The sequence below is a fragment of the Gambusia affinis genome, linkage group LG09 (assembly GCF_019740435.1).
Source record: "Gambusia affinis linkage group LG09, SWU_Gaff_1.0, whole genome shotgun sequence".
NCBI classification, from domain to species: Eukaryota; Metazoa; Chordata; class Actinopteri; order Cyprinodontiformes; family Poeciliidae; genus Gambusia; species Gambusia affinis.
This window is the reverse complement of record NC_057876.1, coordinates 26,851,350-26,869,943: the sequence shown is the minus strand read 5'-3', so window position 1 is coordinate 26,869,943 and position 18,594 is coordinate 26,851,350. Positions and strand designations below refer to the sequence as shown.

At 36.9% G+C, this 18,594-nt stretch overlaps 1 protein-coding gene across 8 annotated transcripts in view; it reads right to left on the bottom strand.

Annotated features, from left to right (window-relative positions):
- Nucleotides 1-14,350, bottom strand: part of LOC122836714 (LIM and calponin homology domains-containing protein 1-like) — a 68,652-nt gene extending 54,302 nt beyond the window's left edge. For 3 of the 8 annotated variants that reach the window (XM_044126494.1, XM_044126496.1, XM_044126490.1), the window contains exon 1: nt 13,886-14,258. In XM_044126494.1, the coding sequence (XP_043982429.1) occupies nt 13,886-13,987 (102 nt within the window). In that variant the 5' untranslated portion in view covers nt 13,988-14,258. Of the gene's footprint in view, nt 1-13,885; nt 14,265-14,333 lie in introns of those variants that run through there. The other 5 variants (XM_044126489.1, XM_044126493.1, XM_044126491.1 and 2 more) reach the window with 5 other exon arrangements.
- Nucleotides 14,351-18,594: the final 4,244 nt, after the last annotated feature.

The following is an 18,594-nucleotide window of genomic DNA, read 5'->3' as shown; positions in this document are numbered from 1 at the left end:
CCAAAGAAAGAACAAAATAAAGCACCTATAGACAGCATTTAGTCCATCAATGTGAAATGTTAAATGGCCTGCCAAAGTTAAACTGCTGCCAGTATTCAACAAACAAGCTTCCTAAATTGCAGGGCTGGCAGTAAACCAGCTATGAAGGAGCCTGAGGAGACCTCTGCTGATGCCGCTCCACACAGCCTGACCTTCTGCAGTTCCAGAGAACAGGACTTCTACTGTCCAAGTCACACTTCTGCCTTTTAAAGGAAGCTTTTATCCTCTTCACTTTTAATGTGGCTTACGCATACCTGAGTGTAGAAAAACCTTTCAAGCAGCAAATCTGAATTCAGTGTACAATGAAGCAGCTTTGAAGATCAGAAAAGAAGATATTATCAGAGCATTAATAGCTTCATACATTTTAAAAACAGAAATAGAAATCTGCTTCTCTTAAAACAACCCGATACTATCTGACCTCTTCTTTAAGCTTATGGAAAGCCAGATTATAAAGACAAACTAGATGTAGACCTGATCAAATCCAGTGCTGGTTGGAACCAGATACAGACTTCTATCTTGCTGCACGGTTTTGACTGATTTTATGCACAGACACATATTAAAAAGGAGAGTAAGAACTACTTGAATGTGGAAAATAAGTCAAATGTGGGAAAAATTCCAGCATTAAAATGCACAATGTACAGTGAGATAGAAAAAAAATAGTATTTACAATAAAGAATGGACATATTGCTTGTGAAACGTGACTATTGGCAAAAATCTAAATTTGACAGTTTTCACTGCGTAAAATTCTGCATTTGTTTACATTTACATACACAGTCAAATTGGTCAGCAAAGACAATAAAAACAATACATTTAGTAAACCCTTCATTTCTTTACCAAAACAAAACAGGAAAGCAGAAAGTGCATAGGGGCAAATATTATAGTAAAGTTTACAGCTCTTTCTCCTCATTTTCATTTATAACACAGATGAATGGATGTTTTTATTTTGGTATAATATTATTCGTACCAAATTTTTTGGTATAATATTCATTCAAGATAAAGTGAAAAAGGATCAGATAAAACTTTCTTTCATTTGATCCTTTTATAAAAGATGCCATCTGCCTGCATTAATATAAAACAAGTGCATGTATATTTTGTCATCATGCAGGGTAGTTCAGGCAAGTGTTGGTCATCTGAGGCACGGTTGTGTCACTTCCCAGAGTCTGCTGGCTGCACACATTGTTAATGAAGCCAGTATTCGTGTGTGAGTGGGTGCATGTGTGTGTGCTGATGTCTGAATGGGATGAGGACTAAGGGGTTTTAGGAATGTTGGACCCAGTGGGCACAGAGTAATGTGTATGACACCCTGTGTGAGGAACAATGAAAGCAATCCCACTCAGTTCAAAAAGCTTCCATTCATGGCAAACCTGAGTCATCTAAACCTCTCTGATTCAAAAAGACGGCCTGCTACTTTAGCTTTTTGTTTCAACAAATAGAATATACTTATCTGGATGAAAACCGTTGTCCCTAAAATACCCATTATTTACGTTGTTCCTACACGATTTCTCTGAACATACAATCTGTAAAAGAAATGACTTCTACATGAAGACAATGAAAACAAGCTTAAATGCTGCTGTAACTATTCCAGGCCTGCAAGTGGTGCTATAACTCTGTCATGGAAACTTACTAAAAACAGAGAAGGAGGCATGGAGAGCCTGCATAAAGCTTTCAAGTCGGGTAAAGACAGGGGTCCTCAAATACAGGCAGCAAAGGCTGGCATCCTGCAGCATTAAGGTGCGTCAATGATCCAACACATCTGAAGCTAATAGCTGAATTACCTCCTCAGCATGCAGTCAAGTTCTCCAGAATCCTGTAAATGACCTGATAATTTAACTCAAAAGAAAACATCAAAGTACTTAATATAAACCATTTTTATAACTACTCCAAATGTTCAGTTTTTAAGATCTCTAGGTTTTAACTAACCCCTCTGAACTTCTATCATTAGCCTGTCACTTTCAACTTTTGCCAGCATTGCGTGTTGTGCAAGAACAACAATCTGAAATGTATTCAGAGAATGGGTGGGAAGGATAGATTTTCAAGATCTGTAACCACAGGAGGCATGTTATGTTTCTGTTTGTTCAGTCATTTGTAATACAGCCATTATTCTGATAAAAGATGCTGTGTTTCTTTAACAATTCTCACATTACAGCTTCATGACTGTCAGTCAAGTTTCACTTACTCCCTCGGCAGTCAGAAAGAGTCCAGCTCCCCAGAGTGCCGGCTTAGAAAACTAGGAAACCAGCTCACCCTGTATGACCTAATTAGAAACATCCCCTGGATGGTGATGAAACATCAGTCACTGCCTGTTCCCTCAAAAGGTCCCATTTATCTGCTGTTAAAAGCTTCATACACCTCAGGATAGAGGAAGGTTTCAGAATAACACCTAATGCAATAACTTTTAGCTAATAGCAAGGGTACATCTGCATAAATTTCTTCCATAACAACAGAAGAGCTGTTGCACATTTGCAAGGGTTTAATCATGGTTTCTAAACTGACCTGTATACAAAATGCAAGAGTCCATACAGGACTGCATAAATCCTGAATTAAATCAGAGGCAGGCAATGTGACCACCCAGCTTGAAAATGAGGACAATCAATAGTTTTGGCAAACTACAAGACAAGTGACGTAGAGCAACAAGGCTTGTGTAACCTGCACATATTTCTGGCTCACTGTTGATTTGTGGCTCCTGTTTAATTAAATAGAAGCTGGGCGTTCAACTAGAACGTAAACACTTTTCCTCTGTAGTGTGTTCAAAGGAACAACTCAAAACAGCTCCAGAGGCTCTACTTTTTCTGTCAAAAGAAGGCCAGTAAATAACAAGAAGAAGGCATGAATAGCTTTACTATAAAAATACTTTTAATCAGCTTTGTTTTCCTTTAAGAGAATAGTGGTGATTTCTCTAATTCTGCTTACAAAGACAGATAAATTAGGATTTTTCTTGTTCCTTAGCTTTTGTGTTCCCACTAAAGCCTAAAAAATGACTTGAGTTCTGTAACTCAAGCAGGTCAAATTTCAACCAACTTTTGCCACTTGTGAAAACAAAGAAGCAAGCAGATTTAGGCTTCAGGTAAAAAAAAAGCATATTTACATAATGCCAACTGTACTTAAATCCTGTGAAAGTCATTGATAAAGAGTTGGTTCTGTATTTTTGAAGTGAGGTTTTGGTGTAAAAGAATGAGGAGTTAATGTCTTAACTGCAGTATGTAACTTTTAATGTGTTCATCTAGTGCGAGTCTCTCCTGCAATATCCAGTGAAAATATTGTCATTGTTAATACTAATTCTATTTTATGAATGCTTAAACATGTTCTTGTACTACATGCACTTACATAATAGCAGACCCTAGCAATTAACTTAATTGAGCCACCATAACATTGAATTTAAGGCTGACTTAGGCTCACCTTCTAATCTAAAGAGTCATTTCATGACTCCTGAACAATTATTTTCTTGTCCAATTTCATGGGAGAAGGGGAAATAAACGACTCTTTCCTTTTCTGTGTTATAGTAATGTACCATAATGCAGCTGTTATAGTTGTTAAAGTAACATTATTAGCTTCATTAGGATTCCCTGTTATACTTCTTAACAGTACAATCTAGTAAAAGCAGTTAATGGCAATTTCAGAGTTGGTGTTTTTAAAGTTGTCAACCACAGACCACGCCTCAGTCAGAGATGTGCATATTCTTCTGTTTAAAGTTGCATTTGACTTGTTAACTAGGAATGTTACAGATCTGAAGTTAATTAAGTATTATTAACAACCCGTATGCCTGTTGTAGCAGGATAAAAATCAGCACAAACTGAAATCAGCATTAAATTAATGTGGATAATTTCAAAACTTAACTTGCTTCTTTATTCTATCTCTGTTTAGATAGCTTCACTGCCAAAGCACTTTGGGTTCTTCAAAATAAAAGCACTTCCTGTTTAATTCATCAAGAATTTTGACATTGCCATGTGGTAACTTATTTAATAAATAAGTAATAAAAAAGCCAAAAATATCCCTCCTGAATTAACTATTTTCAGATGGGGTTTTTTTGTTGTTTTTCTCAATGATTTTAGGCTTAAAAGATCAAAGCCTAAGGCACTAAGGCACTTTATGTGTTGTCACCTATCAGTTAATTCTCAGGGTGACCCTTTTATTAGATTTACCTCTAAGCGTGCTAAGTAACAACCCTACCTAACAGCTTCCCTGCAGAGAATGACTGTGCAGCCTGGCACACGGCCGGCTGCCTCTCTTTGAGACAGCACTGTGTGTGTGCGTGTGTGAGTGCTGCAACACAGTTTGAATGCTAGCCTGCTTTAATCTCTCTTGTTGAAAGCTTTCTCTTTCAGAGCATGAACACACACACACACACAGCAGTTGAACAAGATGACTCTGTTCACCTTGTCACAGACAGACTTCAGACAGGAGACACACACTCTGACACACACCCACAGACACAAAGAGAAACAGTGAGCAGATGACATGCTGGGTGGGTTGTGTTCTTCACAGGCATTTAAAAAATTTTATTGATCTTCTTTCTCTTTTACTTTTTTAATTTGGTCATGCCTTGGTGGCATCAGGAAGAGAATTTGGAGGAAAATCAATCTGCCACAATAGAAAGCTGATACAAGTACGCAAAGATTTATAAACCTTTAGCTTCAGACATCTGGAGTGTAAAGAGAGAAAGATCCAACACCCTTTCTAAATTTCTGTAAATCATCAGGAATAGTCTATCTTGCTTTCTTTTCTTCAGTTCAACCAATAGTCTTCATGTCTTGGAACTGGGGTGGCCATCGTACAAGGCTGATTCTCTATCTATCTATCTATCTATACATAGAGAGAGAGAGAGAGAGAGAGAGAGATATCTATGCATAGAGATATAGATATTTTTTTTTTTATAGTGGATGTGGCAATAAATTTTTTGACAGCCAATTTTCTATTTTTCTGGTAGACTCCACCAGACTTGTATTTAAATTGAGTAGAAAAATATAATAAGGAAAAGTTCAAGATGCTCATCCAGCCTTCTGTTCAATGGCTGACAGAAAAGTGTGCGTCATGTGCCATGCTCTGTTCATCACCCAAAATACTGGATTACTAAAATGCCATAGAAAGTCTGACAAATATAAAAAGGAAGGTATAAATGAAACAAAAATGTTTAGTTTTATTTATTTAGTAGATATTTTAAGAGAAATTGTGCCACTTGTTGTTTTCATAAAGACACATTTTCTTAACCTTCTATTTTTTGCCACTTTGATTGCTACTGCAATCAAGAAAATATTAAGGCTTTTTAAACATTCTTACATCTAATGTGGCCAAAACAATTCATTTGAAATATATAAAACAAACTTTTCCAAAAATACTGTTGTCTAAGTTGTGATGAGAATAACTGAATAACGCTGTTATTCAAGTCCAGCATCCACCTCATTTAAATATATTTGGTTGTGAAATGAAGAGCCTGTAGATGTCACCAGATAAGGTCAACCTTCCTGTTTCACATGAACATCATCCTTCCGTCAGACCGATGGAGCTATAAAACATCCACATTGCTTCTACTGACCATTCAATTCACTGCTTTATCTGGATGCTCCTCGAGAACGTCACTAAACAAATCAGCTACAGGTAGAACAAACATCATCCTTACCAACCTTTAAAATGAGGCAATGCTTCACTGGTTTACCAATTACTGGCATCAATTGCCAATCAACATGAGCTAGATAATCAACATGAGCTAGACAAGCATTATTAAAAATGCATTCATAGTAACATTTTCATACAAATCTAAAATCATGCTGCACAACTAATTTCAGTTTTGCACTTTATTCAGAAGCATTTAATCCACTGAAATAGACTGATATACATGAAAAGCATTCTTTTTTTGCATCTAACACAATGAGGCCAAGAGATCTTCACATTTGATTTAAAATGTAAAATTATTAAATTACGGGCGTGCTGTGGTGGCGGTAGCGCGACCCACATTTGGAGGCCTTGAGTCCTCGACGCCCAGACCCGGCGACATTTGCTGCATGTCTTCCCCCTCTCTCTCCCCCTTTCCTGTCAGCCTACTGTCATATAAGGGACACTAGAGCCCACAAAAAGACCCCCTGGAGGGGAGAAAATAAATAAATAAATTATTAAATTACTTACAGAAATAAATTTAAATCTGTTGTTTTGATCAATTTAAGAAGTGATAAATATGGCTAACATCTACATGTGCCCCCATTTTTCATGAGCTAAACATTAGCTGAACAAGGACTAGAAAGAGCACTTTTACTGGTTCATAAACTACCAAAAATAAGTCAAATGAAAGGGGTGAGAAGGTCAAACATTGATTTGCATTTGATTGTTGAGCTGAGTGAGAATATTTGCAAATGTTGATTTCAAACTTACACTCAGATGCTTCACAGGAGCAAAAAGCCACAAAACAAAAGCAGACAATTAAAGAAAGTGCTTCACATTATGGACGAGGAAAAACCGAAACCTTCAACAACATAAGGCTAACTATAATACAAACCATATGATGTACATAACTTATGTTGAAATCTACAATTAAAAATATAAATGGTGTAGCTCAAGTTACAAACTACTATCAGAATTTTGCCCTGATCAAACTTGCTGAAATCATTACAATTGCAAATCTTTTCCTGCTCCCAACAGATCAACTCTGAGGGAAAATGTCCACTTGCTGCCTAATATATCACAGGATATAGTTGCTAGAAAAATAATCAGTTCAAATCACTGTCTGAGTAGTCATAGTGGTATGTCTAACCAGTAAATTTCCCTGCACTGTGTTCCTGTACAGAAATTCAGAAGGAAATGGTTTCTAAAAAAGAAATAATGCTACACCAGGTGGCTTTCTGCCAGTGGTTCTTAACTCTGTATTTTACAACCAGTGTAAAAGGAGCTCCAACACAAGATCTGGTCTAGTATTTGCAGTTAAAAGTTGATAATATCTTTCAAACACTTTTCCTCAGTGGTGCCATTTTCACTAATTCAACTGTGTCAAGACAGCAGTTATTTGCAACACAACTTGAAAAGATTGACAGATTCTTACTGAGCGGAGGGCAGGAATTTGCATCTGTGAGTCGGTGATTGCCACAGAATTAACTTTCATCTGTCCCTTTCACAGGTTTATTTGAGCTACACAACACTTAACAAGACAAAAACAAAACAAAACAAAAAAAAAATCACATTTCTCCAATGACCAACCCTTCAGCTCACACTACATTATTATTAGTCGTTGAAAAGCTGTGTAAAATAAAAATTATGGAAGAAAAATTAAACTAACTATTCTTGAGTTAATTTTCTCCAATTCCAAGACTCATAATAGTTTCTTAAAGTCACATTTTAGGAAATGACAATAACTAACTGCTAGCTCAGATCTTCAACAGAGTCCATGTCTGGTTTGTGTTAATGTGTACTTGAAGATGCAAATTCCTGCCCTCTGCTCTCTGTTATCATTGGAAAAATGACACTACTGATAGACTAAACATTTGGAATTTTGTTCTTAAATCTTCTGTTTCAAATGTTGGTCTTCAACACAGTTTTTCTTTAATCTGATTTTAAATCAAACATTCCAGTTCTGAAAACAAGAAAGTGCTACCTTAAACAACAACATGAAAAACACTAAAAATGGATGATTAAATACTTTTAGCGAGTACAAAAACTATGCACACCCTGATTTCATAAATCAAGGTAGTAAAGATAGGGATGTCTTTGTACATCATGGGTCTAAGAGCACAAAGTGATGAATGGAACATCCTTCAAGTGGCCTAAATCCTTCTCAGACAGACACTTCCTTCTAAAATTACATTCTTCAACAGCTTGTAGTCATAGCAATGCAGCCCAAGTACTCCAACGGTAACTGCCAAGAAAGCTCAACCCTTAACATTAAGGTCCATTCTGTAGGATGAAATTACAAAGAACCTAACCTGCAAATGATATCATGCAGCAGGTCGTAACTAAACACAGACAGAGTAATTGCAGATGTTTGTTGAGCTCAAATAAATCATTTTAACCAATTATAACAATGAGGGCGAATTGGTGAAAATCTTATGTTAAAGTAGAATGCAAGATTTTTGCTTAAATAAGTTTATAAACAAACAAAGCAGATATGTTCAAGATTTTATGCTTTTCAAGACTGGCCTCAGCTCAAAGAAACAACATCCTGAACAACAAAGAACTCTAATTACAGCTCAAGAGCCGCTAAATTATAATGAATTAAAGATTTTACTGAAGTATACACTTGAACATAAAAGATACTTTATCAAGCTGACCAGTAAAATATCTTCATTCTTTTACATCTCACAGGGAACCGTTTGTGTGAGTCAACAGCTAAGACTAAACACAGTGTGGACGGCAGCCTTGATAAACAACCATGCATCACGGTCCGCCTTCTCTGACATCCCTCCATCTGGGCTCCTCTTCCTTTCCATAGAAAAAATTTAATGGTGAATTCCTTTAATTTATTCCACTAGAGAAAAATGTTTAACTTAAAAAAAAAACAAGACCTTAAATGGTGTCTTTCACAAAGCCCTCAGAGGATTTCAGCTAAATAAAAAACAATTAAAGATGCACTGATTGAAATGTTAAGGCCAATTTCCAGTTTCTGTAAAGCTTTGACTTGCAGCCTGGTAGTCTGACTTTTTGATGGTTCAATCAGTGGTGAGTGTAGATAAAACTTATTAATAATAATAATAAATCATTATTATTATTATTATTATAAGAATTCTTTAAAATTCATTAAGAATTTTAAATAGTGTTTTAGAGGTGTACAGAAAATAAAAATGCTTCTAAAAGTAAATCGGACAAAAATATCTAAGCATAATTTTCTAATAGTTTTTAAAAGAAGAATATGTTTAGAAATCTTTAGTGGATACAAGTTGCTTTAAAGTATGCAAATGTCAATTAGAGAGTTCACCTAATCCAATTTAGATTATGATGTTAGCAGAAGTTGATTATTTACATGCACATCAATCATCATACTAAGAGTTATTCACGTTTCCCCTCTGCTCCAGAAGGGTGTTCTCTTTTTGCCAGCACTCATCCTATTTTGCACATACTGTGCCAGAGCTGTTGCCAGATCCTGTGACAGAAACAAGCAACCTGATCCAAAACAAAAGACTGGATCAAAATCCATTAACAAAGAGCAACATTATTTAGCCAAAGGCATGGATCAGGGAGCAGCAAATTGGAGTTTCAACAGGTGACATGAAATCCCTCAAATTTCACAGGGCAATAAAAATGCATAGATGTATAAACCAAGACTAGAAAAATGTACACATCTTATTTTCATATTCAACCTTTTTTCTCCATCAGTGTATGTCATAATTGGGCTTATGAAAGCAGTAAGTCTAAATATAGTATACATGGTACAATAAACATTGAAGAGAATCTCAATAATATGCCTGACCTGTCTGCTGAGATCAGAGACATTGGCATGTCAAGAATATCACTTTTCCATTCAGGCATCTTTATATTATTCCAAAAATTCCAAATGTGTTTTTACTTGGTAAGAAAAGGGACACCCAACACGCTCACACATGTTCAGGAGAAAAAACATTGTGCCAAGAAACCTTGTTTAGACTAGAATGTGTTGGGGAACAGAGCCAACAAACAAACCAATCCAGACAGTTTTCACCTTGCTGATCATGCATTAAGACTAAAATCATTTCACTTTGTAATCACTCAAACTCATGTTTGAAAGCTATCTGAACATACAAAATTAACAGACTTGAGTAATCCCATTTTGAGCAAGATTTTTCAGTTTAAACATAAATGCCCGAACATTTTTAAGAACCAACAGTAATCAAGCTGCCAATAAAAAAATGGCTCTATTTCTGGGACTTCAGTTCAGTATAGGTTTTGGATTAGATAAGGTTACATAATTTGCATTTTTTTCTTGTTCTAATTTGTTTCTAATAATTCTAGTTGTCTGTTTTGCAATAAATTTGTCTTCAGCTCAGGCAAAACTGTACAATTGTTGAAATAACGCAACATGTCATTTGTTATAATTTCACATGATTCTGTTAAGAGGCAGAACTGTCCTAAACTACCAGTTAGAGAAAAGACAATTCATCAAACTACTGAGACGCTCCAGAGAAAAGAAGACAAATAAGGCGGTTCATCAAGTTTCTGTTCAAGCAAAACGCCCCATGGCTGTTCGACACAAATCATTCAACCTAACCAACTGAGGGCTTCTGCTCTCATCAAAGGGCCAGTCAGACTCCTCTGAAGTTCAGGGGAACCTAAGCACCATCATTAAAGAGGGCTGCGAGTGTGAAGAAGCAGCCATCAAAGCCTTAATAATTGCAGGTGTCAATGCTTCACTACAGTTCTGGATTGTTCCAAAGAAAACTGCTGGATGCCTTTTGTCTGGTAGTTGTAGCTGAGGAATATTTTACATGACTAGTTTGTCATTTCAACACGATAATTATTATTTTCAAACATAACATTTTCATTACATTATGACCATCTGTCTAATAATGTGTTAGCTACCCTTTTGCTAAAAAGACAGCCCTGAACCTTTGAGGCAAGGACTCCACCAGTCCCCAGAAGGTGTGCTGTAGTTTTCAGCACCAACATGTTAGCAGAACGTTCATGTCATGTAAGTTGCGAGACTCATTGAGGTTGTGGGAACTTCAACTCCATGTTAATGACTCATATTTATTGTGCTGCTTAAACTATTCCTGAACTATTCTCGCTTTGTAGGAAGGATCATTACTGTGCTTAAAGAGGTCACAGCCATCAGGAAATACTGTTTCCAAGGGTGTACGCATTATGCCACAATACTTGTTGGTGGGATGTGTCAAAATAACACCCACATGAATGGCAAATGTCCAGGGTTTCCCAGCCCAAGATTGTCCAAAGCATCACAGTGTCTCTACTTTCTTGTCATCTTCCCATGGTGTGTCCTTCATGGTCCCATTTGTTCAAAAGCAAACATGGCACCTAGCCATCAAACAAGTTTAAAACAAAATGTATTTAGTCAAACTAAGCCTTTCCTCCACTGCTTCCTGCTGCAGTGTTGGTGTTCACACGCCCATTATTAGGGTTTTCTGCAGTGAACAGGAGTCAGCATAGGCTCTTTGACTGGACTTTAGCCATGCAGGCCCAAATGTAATGCATTGTGTAACACCTCAGTAAATTCACCCATAGTAGTTCAACTCCTGGACTGGACCACAGGCACTGTAATTAGTAAGGCTCAGTCACCCATGACCCTGTCACCTTTTCACTGCTCCTGCTTTGGACCATATTTGATAGTTACTGACCACAACAGACCAAGAACAAGTTTTAAAATTTCTCTAGTTATAATTTTGCCATCATAATGTGCCCCATCCATGGACGTTAGAACTGGTCCAGTGATTCTAGATTTAAGTTTGTCTGTATTTCCAGTACAAAGTCACTGAAAGAACTTAACCTCTTTATTCTTATCCTATGTATTATTGTATTGTATTGTATTGTATTGTATGTATTAGGGGTGCCCAAATTCAGTTCTTCCATCTATGGAATGAATGGTTCATTACCGAGCCTCTGCAGAGCTGAATAACACCTTGATTCAGGTGTGTTGGAGCAAGGCTGCATTCAAACCCCTTTATCAATGGTTAAGTCTCACTCTAGCCAATAATGTCTGGTTCATTTCTAGCCAATAAGGGCATGTCTCCAATGGCAGTGTTTTTCTCACTGTGTGAGAAAAAGCTAATCATGCTTAGATTTCCCTAAATTAACTTTTGAGTTGGCCATATCCACCACTAGTTGTTCGTAATTTTAGAGGAACTGTAATAGTTTTTGTTACAAAAATAAAGTCTGTGTCAACCTCCCATCATTGAGTTCATCAAACATCTGTGAAAAATTACTTTCACATCTAATCCTTACAAGATACATCCTGGTAGTTAATGACAGGTCCTTTGACTGCCACAGCTTTACTTCAATTGATACACAACCCACAGCTGAAGCATGAATCAGTTCAAGATTTAACCATGGTCAGACCACCAGGACAGGCAGACAGCAAGGCATGAATCTGGCTTTGAAAGCAGATGCAGAGGTCTCTGTGTGGTTAGATGATGAATGGCAGGTTTTAAATTATTCTCACCTGCCAAAACAAAATAAGTAAAAGGTGATCCATGAAAGGGGGGAAAAAGAAGTCAGCCTAACTATGTTTGGCATGAACTAGCTCCGAAATGGCTTTAGGAAGTAATCATGCATGTCTTCCTCAGTCAAGTCTGCATCTTGTGAGCAAAAATTCAAATTGTGAGCTAAAAACCCTTCATAAAATGACAGTTAGCTTTAACCTCAACAAACTGCTGAGAAGATACACATCCAAACATGCCAGACTCAACTGTTTTCTATTGTTTGATTCGACTTTGACAATAAATGTCAAACTGGGGAAACTGCTGGCATAACCTCTTGCATCAGGTGCTGACATTATACCTGATGCAGCAGTTGGATATAACTGGATGTTGACTGAAACTTTGTGTTTAGGTTCAGTCAGGAGCAAGTGACTGTCAAGTGGTGTGTGGGGATAATGAAGTCCAATCCCAAGGGAGAAAGCTGAGAGGAGAACAACAAAAAAGCAGTTTCAGTTCACTTCCACTGATCTGTTCTCAGCCTCATGAATTCTAGGTCAGTGGTGGCTTTTTAAAGATGTGACATGGTCCTCTGAGGAGTTTGGAGCTACTAAATAGGCCTGCAAAGGCGCCTCACACTTTTATCTGTGTCTTTTTAATGCAGATAACATGGTGTGTTGAGAGTGTATAAAAATATCAAAATTAGAAATATGGAACAGAGATGCACCAGTCAGCCAGCAATGAATGGGACATATGCTTTGCTGCATTTGGGGATAAGCTTGTAATTTTTTTTTTTTTTTTTCTGTTGGATTCAGAACTATTACATATTTTAAGAAACTTGGAGATCATTCGTCATGATTATATGTTTTAAAATAACTGGAATCTGTTAAAATCAGAATTGGCTGAACAGACCTCTAAGAAAGGCAGAAATGATCAGAAGAAAAGTGCATTCTAGCAACAAGCCATAGATTTTCCCTTTGGCATGTGCATTAATAGCTAAAAAAGGATGTTTCAGTGGCGTTTTTGTATTTTTCTAGCATTTCACTTCCAGAAGTTTCCTGCTGTTAATGTATTTCATCCCAAGACAGACTCCAGCCTCACCATGTTGGACAGCAGCTAACAGGCAACCCTGAAGGTCACATGAACAGAGAATATCAGGTCCAAGATGGTCAAAAGTTTTATGCCACAGGGTAAGGAGATCTTCACTATTCCAAATCAAAATGTTTTCATTTTAATTATACAAAAAATGAGTAAAGTGAAAATCATGAAGCAGTTATCAGTCAGCTGTGATTTGACAAGAGGACAACTGAAAGCAGAATGATGACAAATTTAAACGCAATGGAGGCTGACAAGTGTCATGATTGAAATTCTCCCTGAACAAAACCTCGCTTGTGTGTGATTATTGTTGACTGGGCCTGCAATGGGGCAAAAATCCATTCCACATGATGCATTCATTGTTTTCAGCTAAACACGCTCCAGGTCACTTTAAACAGCCACTGTACAACAGCAAGCCCGTTCTGCAAATTTGAGAAGGGCCTGGACAAAATAACTGAAACTGTCTGTTTACGATTGGTGTTAAGTTTAAAGGGTAAAAGTTAGGATTCAGATGATGCATGCAGCTACAATGTATGTACCGGTAGTATTTTTTTCTTTTGGAAATGCATTTCTTATTTCAACAGGTGAAAAAACAATAAAATAAAGTGCACTTTAAACAGGAGGCTACATAAAGGCCACGCTATATCAACAAACACCTGCGCTTAAAAGAAGCAGGTTCTGAAGAGGTGATTCAGCTTTCGAGTTTTTGAACTCACCTCGATCCATTTCTGAGCCTCCAGAAACGCAGAGTCGGAGGCCGACTCCGACACAGGGTGATGCTGATGAGACTGTCCAAGGTCTGCAACCGGACTGGCCATGGACGAATGACTTGGCTCTTCTCTTTAAGTATGAACGCCTTACAGAAAAGGTGCAAAAGCCGCGATATTCCTCCGAAATGAGTGAAGAGTCGCGTCAGTGTTCCAGTTTCCCTCCGTTGTAGCTGTAGATGTTCCAGCAGCAGCACAGGCGGCCAGGCAAACGAACCAGTTTGTGCACTCCAGAGTCGCTCCTGCTGGAGTGTTTGCAACATCAAGTTACACGTAGTTATCTACAGAACTGAGGCTTGAAGCCTTCACAATAAAGGCAGCTTGCAGACAGACTCCGTGGAAAATATATTGGATCAGCAGAAGGATGAAAAACAGAGCTAAAACTCTCCACACTTACAACATTTCGTTCACTTTTGTAGCATTTGGAGATATTTCCAAACGGTTAGCGAAGTTAGGACGGCAAGTTTTCGCTTCGCATGTTCGTTAGAGGCTTTAATGGTGCTCTTATTTTGATAAAGATCAACTTCCGGTTTTAATCTCGCTGTTTTCCGTTCACTTTGATGGTAGTTTAAGACTCGCACACCGCAGTATTGCTCCAACGGTCCAAAATACACACAGCAGCGCCGCTCCACCGGCAGCCAATGAGGGCAGCAGCACGCTGGGGATCACACACCCACTTTCACATGTGGGGCAAAAAGCACAAGAGGGATCTCACTGACTTAGAGCAAAAGTTTCAAACCTGAAATTTACAATGAAGTAATAGAATTGACACAATGATCCACATTTATTGCCTAAATAGTTTAAAAAGAAAGATTAATGTATAAAAAAATCTAACTCTTCCAATTACATGCAAACCACAACAATACACACAAATAGAATACAGTGCAGTGCATCTGTTTGTAATGAGCTTATATAATTTAATTTAATTTTTATTTTTTTTATTTATTTATTTATTTATTTATTTATTTATTTATTTATTTATTTATTTATTTTAATGTGTGCTAGACCAGCTCTCCATTGGAGTGGCCAGAAGGAACCAGCAAGAAGCTTAGGGTGGCACACATAAAAGTTTTCCTTCTGCTTGAATTTTCTGTTTTGTAATTAGGTTCTTTATGTATTTTAAGTATTTTCTATTTTAGTCTTTAAAATATTAGAATTCACACATAACCATATTTTTGTCTTTCTGGTGACATCATTTAAAACATCTTAAATAAGATGCAAGCAAGAAAGTCCTTGGTTCAAATTTCAGAGTGAGGTGTTTCTACATGTAGTTTGCATGTTTTTCCTGTGTATGTGTAGGTTGCCTCTGGCCGCTTCCCACAGGCCAAAACTCATGACTGTTTGGTCCTCAAGTGTGTGTGAGTGGTTGTTTTTCCTGTGCATCCATGCTGCCCTGTGATGGACTGTTGACCTGTCCAGAGAGAACCATATCTCTCCCCCACTGACACCTGAGACTCTGCAAGGAATCTTTAACACTTCTTGTTTCAGGGTGTTTCAATTGTGTCCTCAAAATGCTTATAAAATAGTATATAGCTATTTAATGCTGAATGTTGACTAATTCCAACATGAGCCAGCTTGATCCTAAGCCTGCAAAACGCCCTTAATAGATAGATAGATAGATAGATAGATAGATAGATAGATAGATAGATAGATAGATAGATAGATAGATAGATAGATAGATAGATAGATAGATAGATAGATGGATAGATGGATAGATGGATAGATAGATAGATAGATAGATAGATAGATAGATAGATAGATAGATAGATAGATAGATAGATAGATAGATAGATAGAGAGAGAGAGAGAGAGAGAGAGAGAGAGAGAGAAGGGAAACTTGTCTATTTTTGTTAAAGTGACCGTGTTCTTATATAGGCTAACTGAGACAAAAACATCGTCTGTAATATAGTTCTTTGTTCTGAATTACAGAAGTACAGCAGGTTCTGGTCACAATTGAAGCTTCATAACTCCACAGGAAAGAATCCGGTTTTAGTTAGTAAGATGATGCGGATCTCTGCTGACATCTTGTGGAAATATGTAGCAGTACAGAAAAAGAGACATCAGGAAGTCTTCCTCCTTCTCTCCCGTTTCTATGGTTTCTGTATCCTGGATACCATAAACAATGACGGTTTCTCTTCTTTTCTCATGTGAATGCGGAAAAAAACTAAAGTTTGACCAACAGAATGCGGCTTATTTTGTCATTTTGCTTAATTTTGGTCTTTTTACAAACTATTTTTCCATAAATTCGATAGAAGAAGACGAAGAAGAAAGCGATCTCAATGAGTTTCTTAGAATTATTTTTAAACAGAGCAACAAAGGGAAATATAAGTTACTTTTAAATTTAAGTTACAAAATCTTTATTTATCCAAAAGTAAAACTTGTTATATAACAGACATGAACTACATATTGACAAATCTGATGCACATTCTTTTTTTTATTCTAACATAGAGGTAAACCAGGAGATATTTTTTCAGATGTTAATTGTGTTAACATTTAAAATCAATACAATGTTCGTTTACCACAAAGCATGGTTCACTTACTCGTATTCAAAAGTTGTGCATTTTGTCTACAAAATTGTTTTTATTCCCAATAAAATGTTTCAGGTTCAACCAATAATTCTTAGGGAGAAAACCATAGGAAAATATGTTCTAATATTAAAATATGGATGTGATGTTACTTTTTCAATGTACTGTATAATTATAATGAGTAGGACAGCTCTGAAATAAATATTGATGATTAGGTAGATGCAAGATATATTACTGATACTCATATGAATGGCAAATAATAATATATGATGGTACACTAGATGGCACTCTTTGCATTCATTATTTTCATTCCCTTTTAGATATTTAAAACACATCCATGTTGTTTTAGGAAATTCTAAATTAGGCTTATGTTGGTGTTTACTGTTGGGATGTTTTAAATAAAAGCACACAACTAGAGAGAAATTTATCTCATTACAATAGTCTTTCAGAGGTTTTCAATTAAGACTGAAAAAAACCCTTCTGCTTTAAAAAAAAAAAAAAAAAAAAAAAAAAAAAAAAACTTTGTACATGATATGCTCAAACACTTCATGGTTTATTCTAAATAAAATGCAGAAAGTGTTCAAATTTATCCTGTTTATTCCATTTAACGTGAAAAATCTAATAGAAAGATCAGAAAAAATGCAGCACTGAGAATGCCAACTTTTCTATACACAGAAAACTGGAAAATATCTCATAATATCTCATATGGTGCGTATCTCCAGTGGTAATTGGGTGAAAGGCAAAGTACCTGACAGTCATGTTTTTGGACAGTGGGAGAAAGCCAGAGTACCCAGAGATAACCCATGCATGCACAGGGAGAACATGCTAACTCCATGTCATGCCATACCAACATGCAGCCTCTAATTTTAGCTATACCTTTCATTAGGAGATGTTCACATTAAGAATTTGCATATTTATTAATGTTATGCTTTTGATGCAATCACAAAGATGTGGTTTTAGTAGCAGTTCATGATGCATTTAAGCTGTATTTGACTTTGTAAATAATAAAATATTATTAATGAAGCTAAATTCTGCCTTCATTCACCTTGTACACTAACAGAAAAGACGCAGTGACTTTCATTTATTTGACAGTGCTTGTTTATTTTATTTAGCTGTGAAAATTGGAGAACAAATATGTAATGGTTGGGTTTTACAAGCAGGCATTTAAAAACACTCAGAGCACAATAATCATGTCTGCACCAAGTGATTACTCATTAGCCTGCAGCCTCTCATCAAAGAGAGTCTCTGAACTTTTTACAGCAGTCTCAGAGCAGAGATGGGAGGAATTTCTCAGCTGTCAGAAGTGATTTAACATTTCCTTACCCTTCTGTAAGAGTCTTACTGTACACACCGCTGTACAGCCAGATGCAAACACCATGTTCTGTGACCATGCCAACCTTCGGCCCTTCCTCCACATTCACTCAGCATAAAAAGATTCATTTTTAATAGCTTCAATTTTCTGGCTTCTCTTTTAGCAGGTTGTGAACTGCAGTGTTTGCTGTAGAGACTGCAGAACGGATGTAAACACAGCTTTCAATCGCAATTATAAATCAAACTTGTAAAAGAGTTATGCTCTCCGGTCTCCTGAGCTCTCTGCACAAAGGCTCAGCCTTCTCACCCAAAACACCCCACTGTGCTCTGCCAGGAAGTTCTGGCTGAGGGATAAATTCTCTACAAGACAGAAACTTTTATGGCAACTTTGAAAGTTGGGCAGAGGTTATTATGCTCACTATTTTGCTTGTTTCCTTGGCTGATCCTCCCCCCCCAAAAATACAATAAGTGAGAAGATCTGCACTACTATATATTTAGAATTGTACACAGAATATTGGAAAGATGAAGGCAGGAGATAGTTAAATGTGCAGGATCGTTTTTATGCGAATATTTTAATGGTTTCATGCTTAGCAACTTCTATGCATGTACTCCACAGTAAACAGCTATGAAACAGCTTGTTGAGATGTGTGGGTGTTACTTCCATGTAACCCAGTTCATAGGACTCTTCACTGGAACCATCATGCCATACACTTCTTTGACCTTAAAAATCATCACGCTCCAGCTCATATCAGAAATCTGATTGTTCCATATATGTCCCTAACAGAGCACTTTGCTGTTAGACTGCAGGTTTGTTGATGGTCTA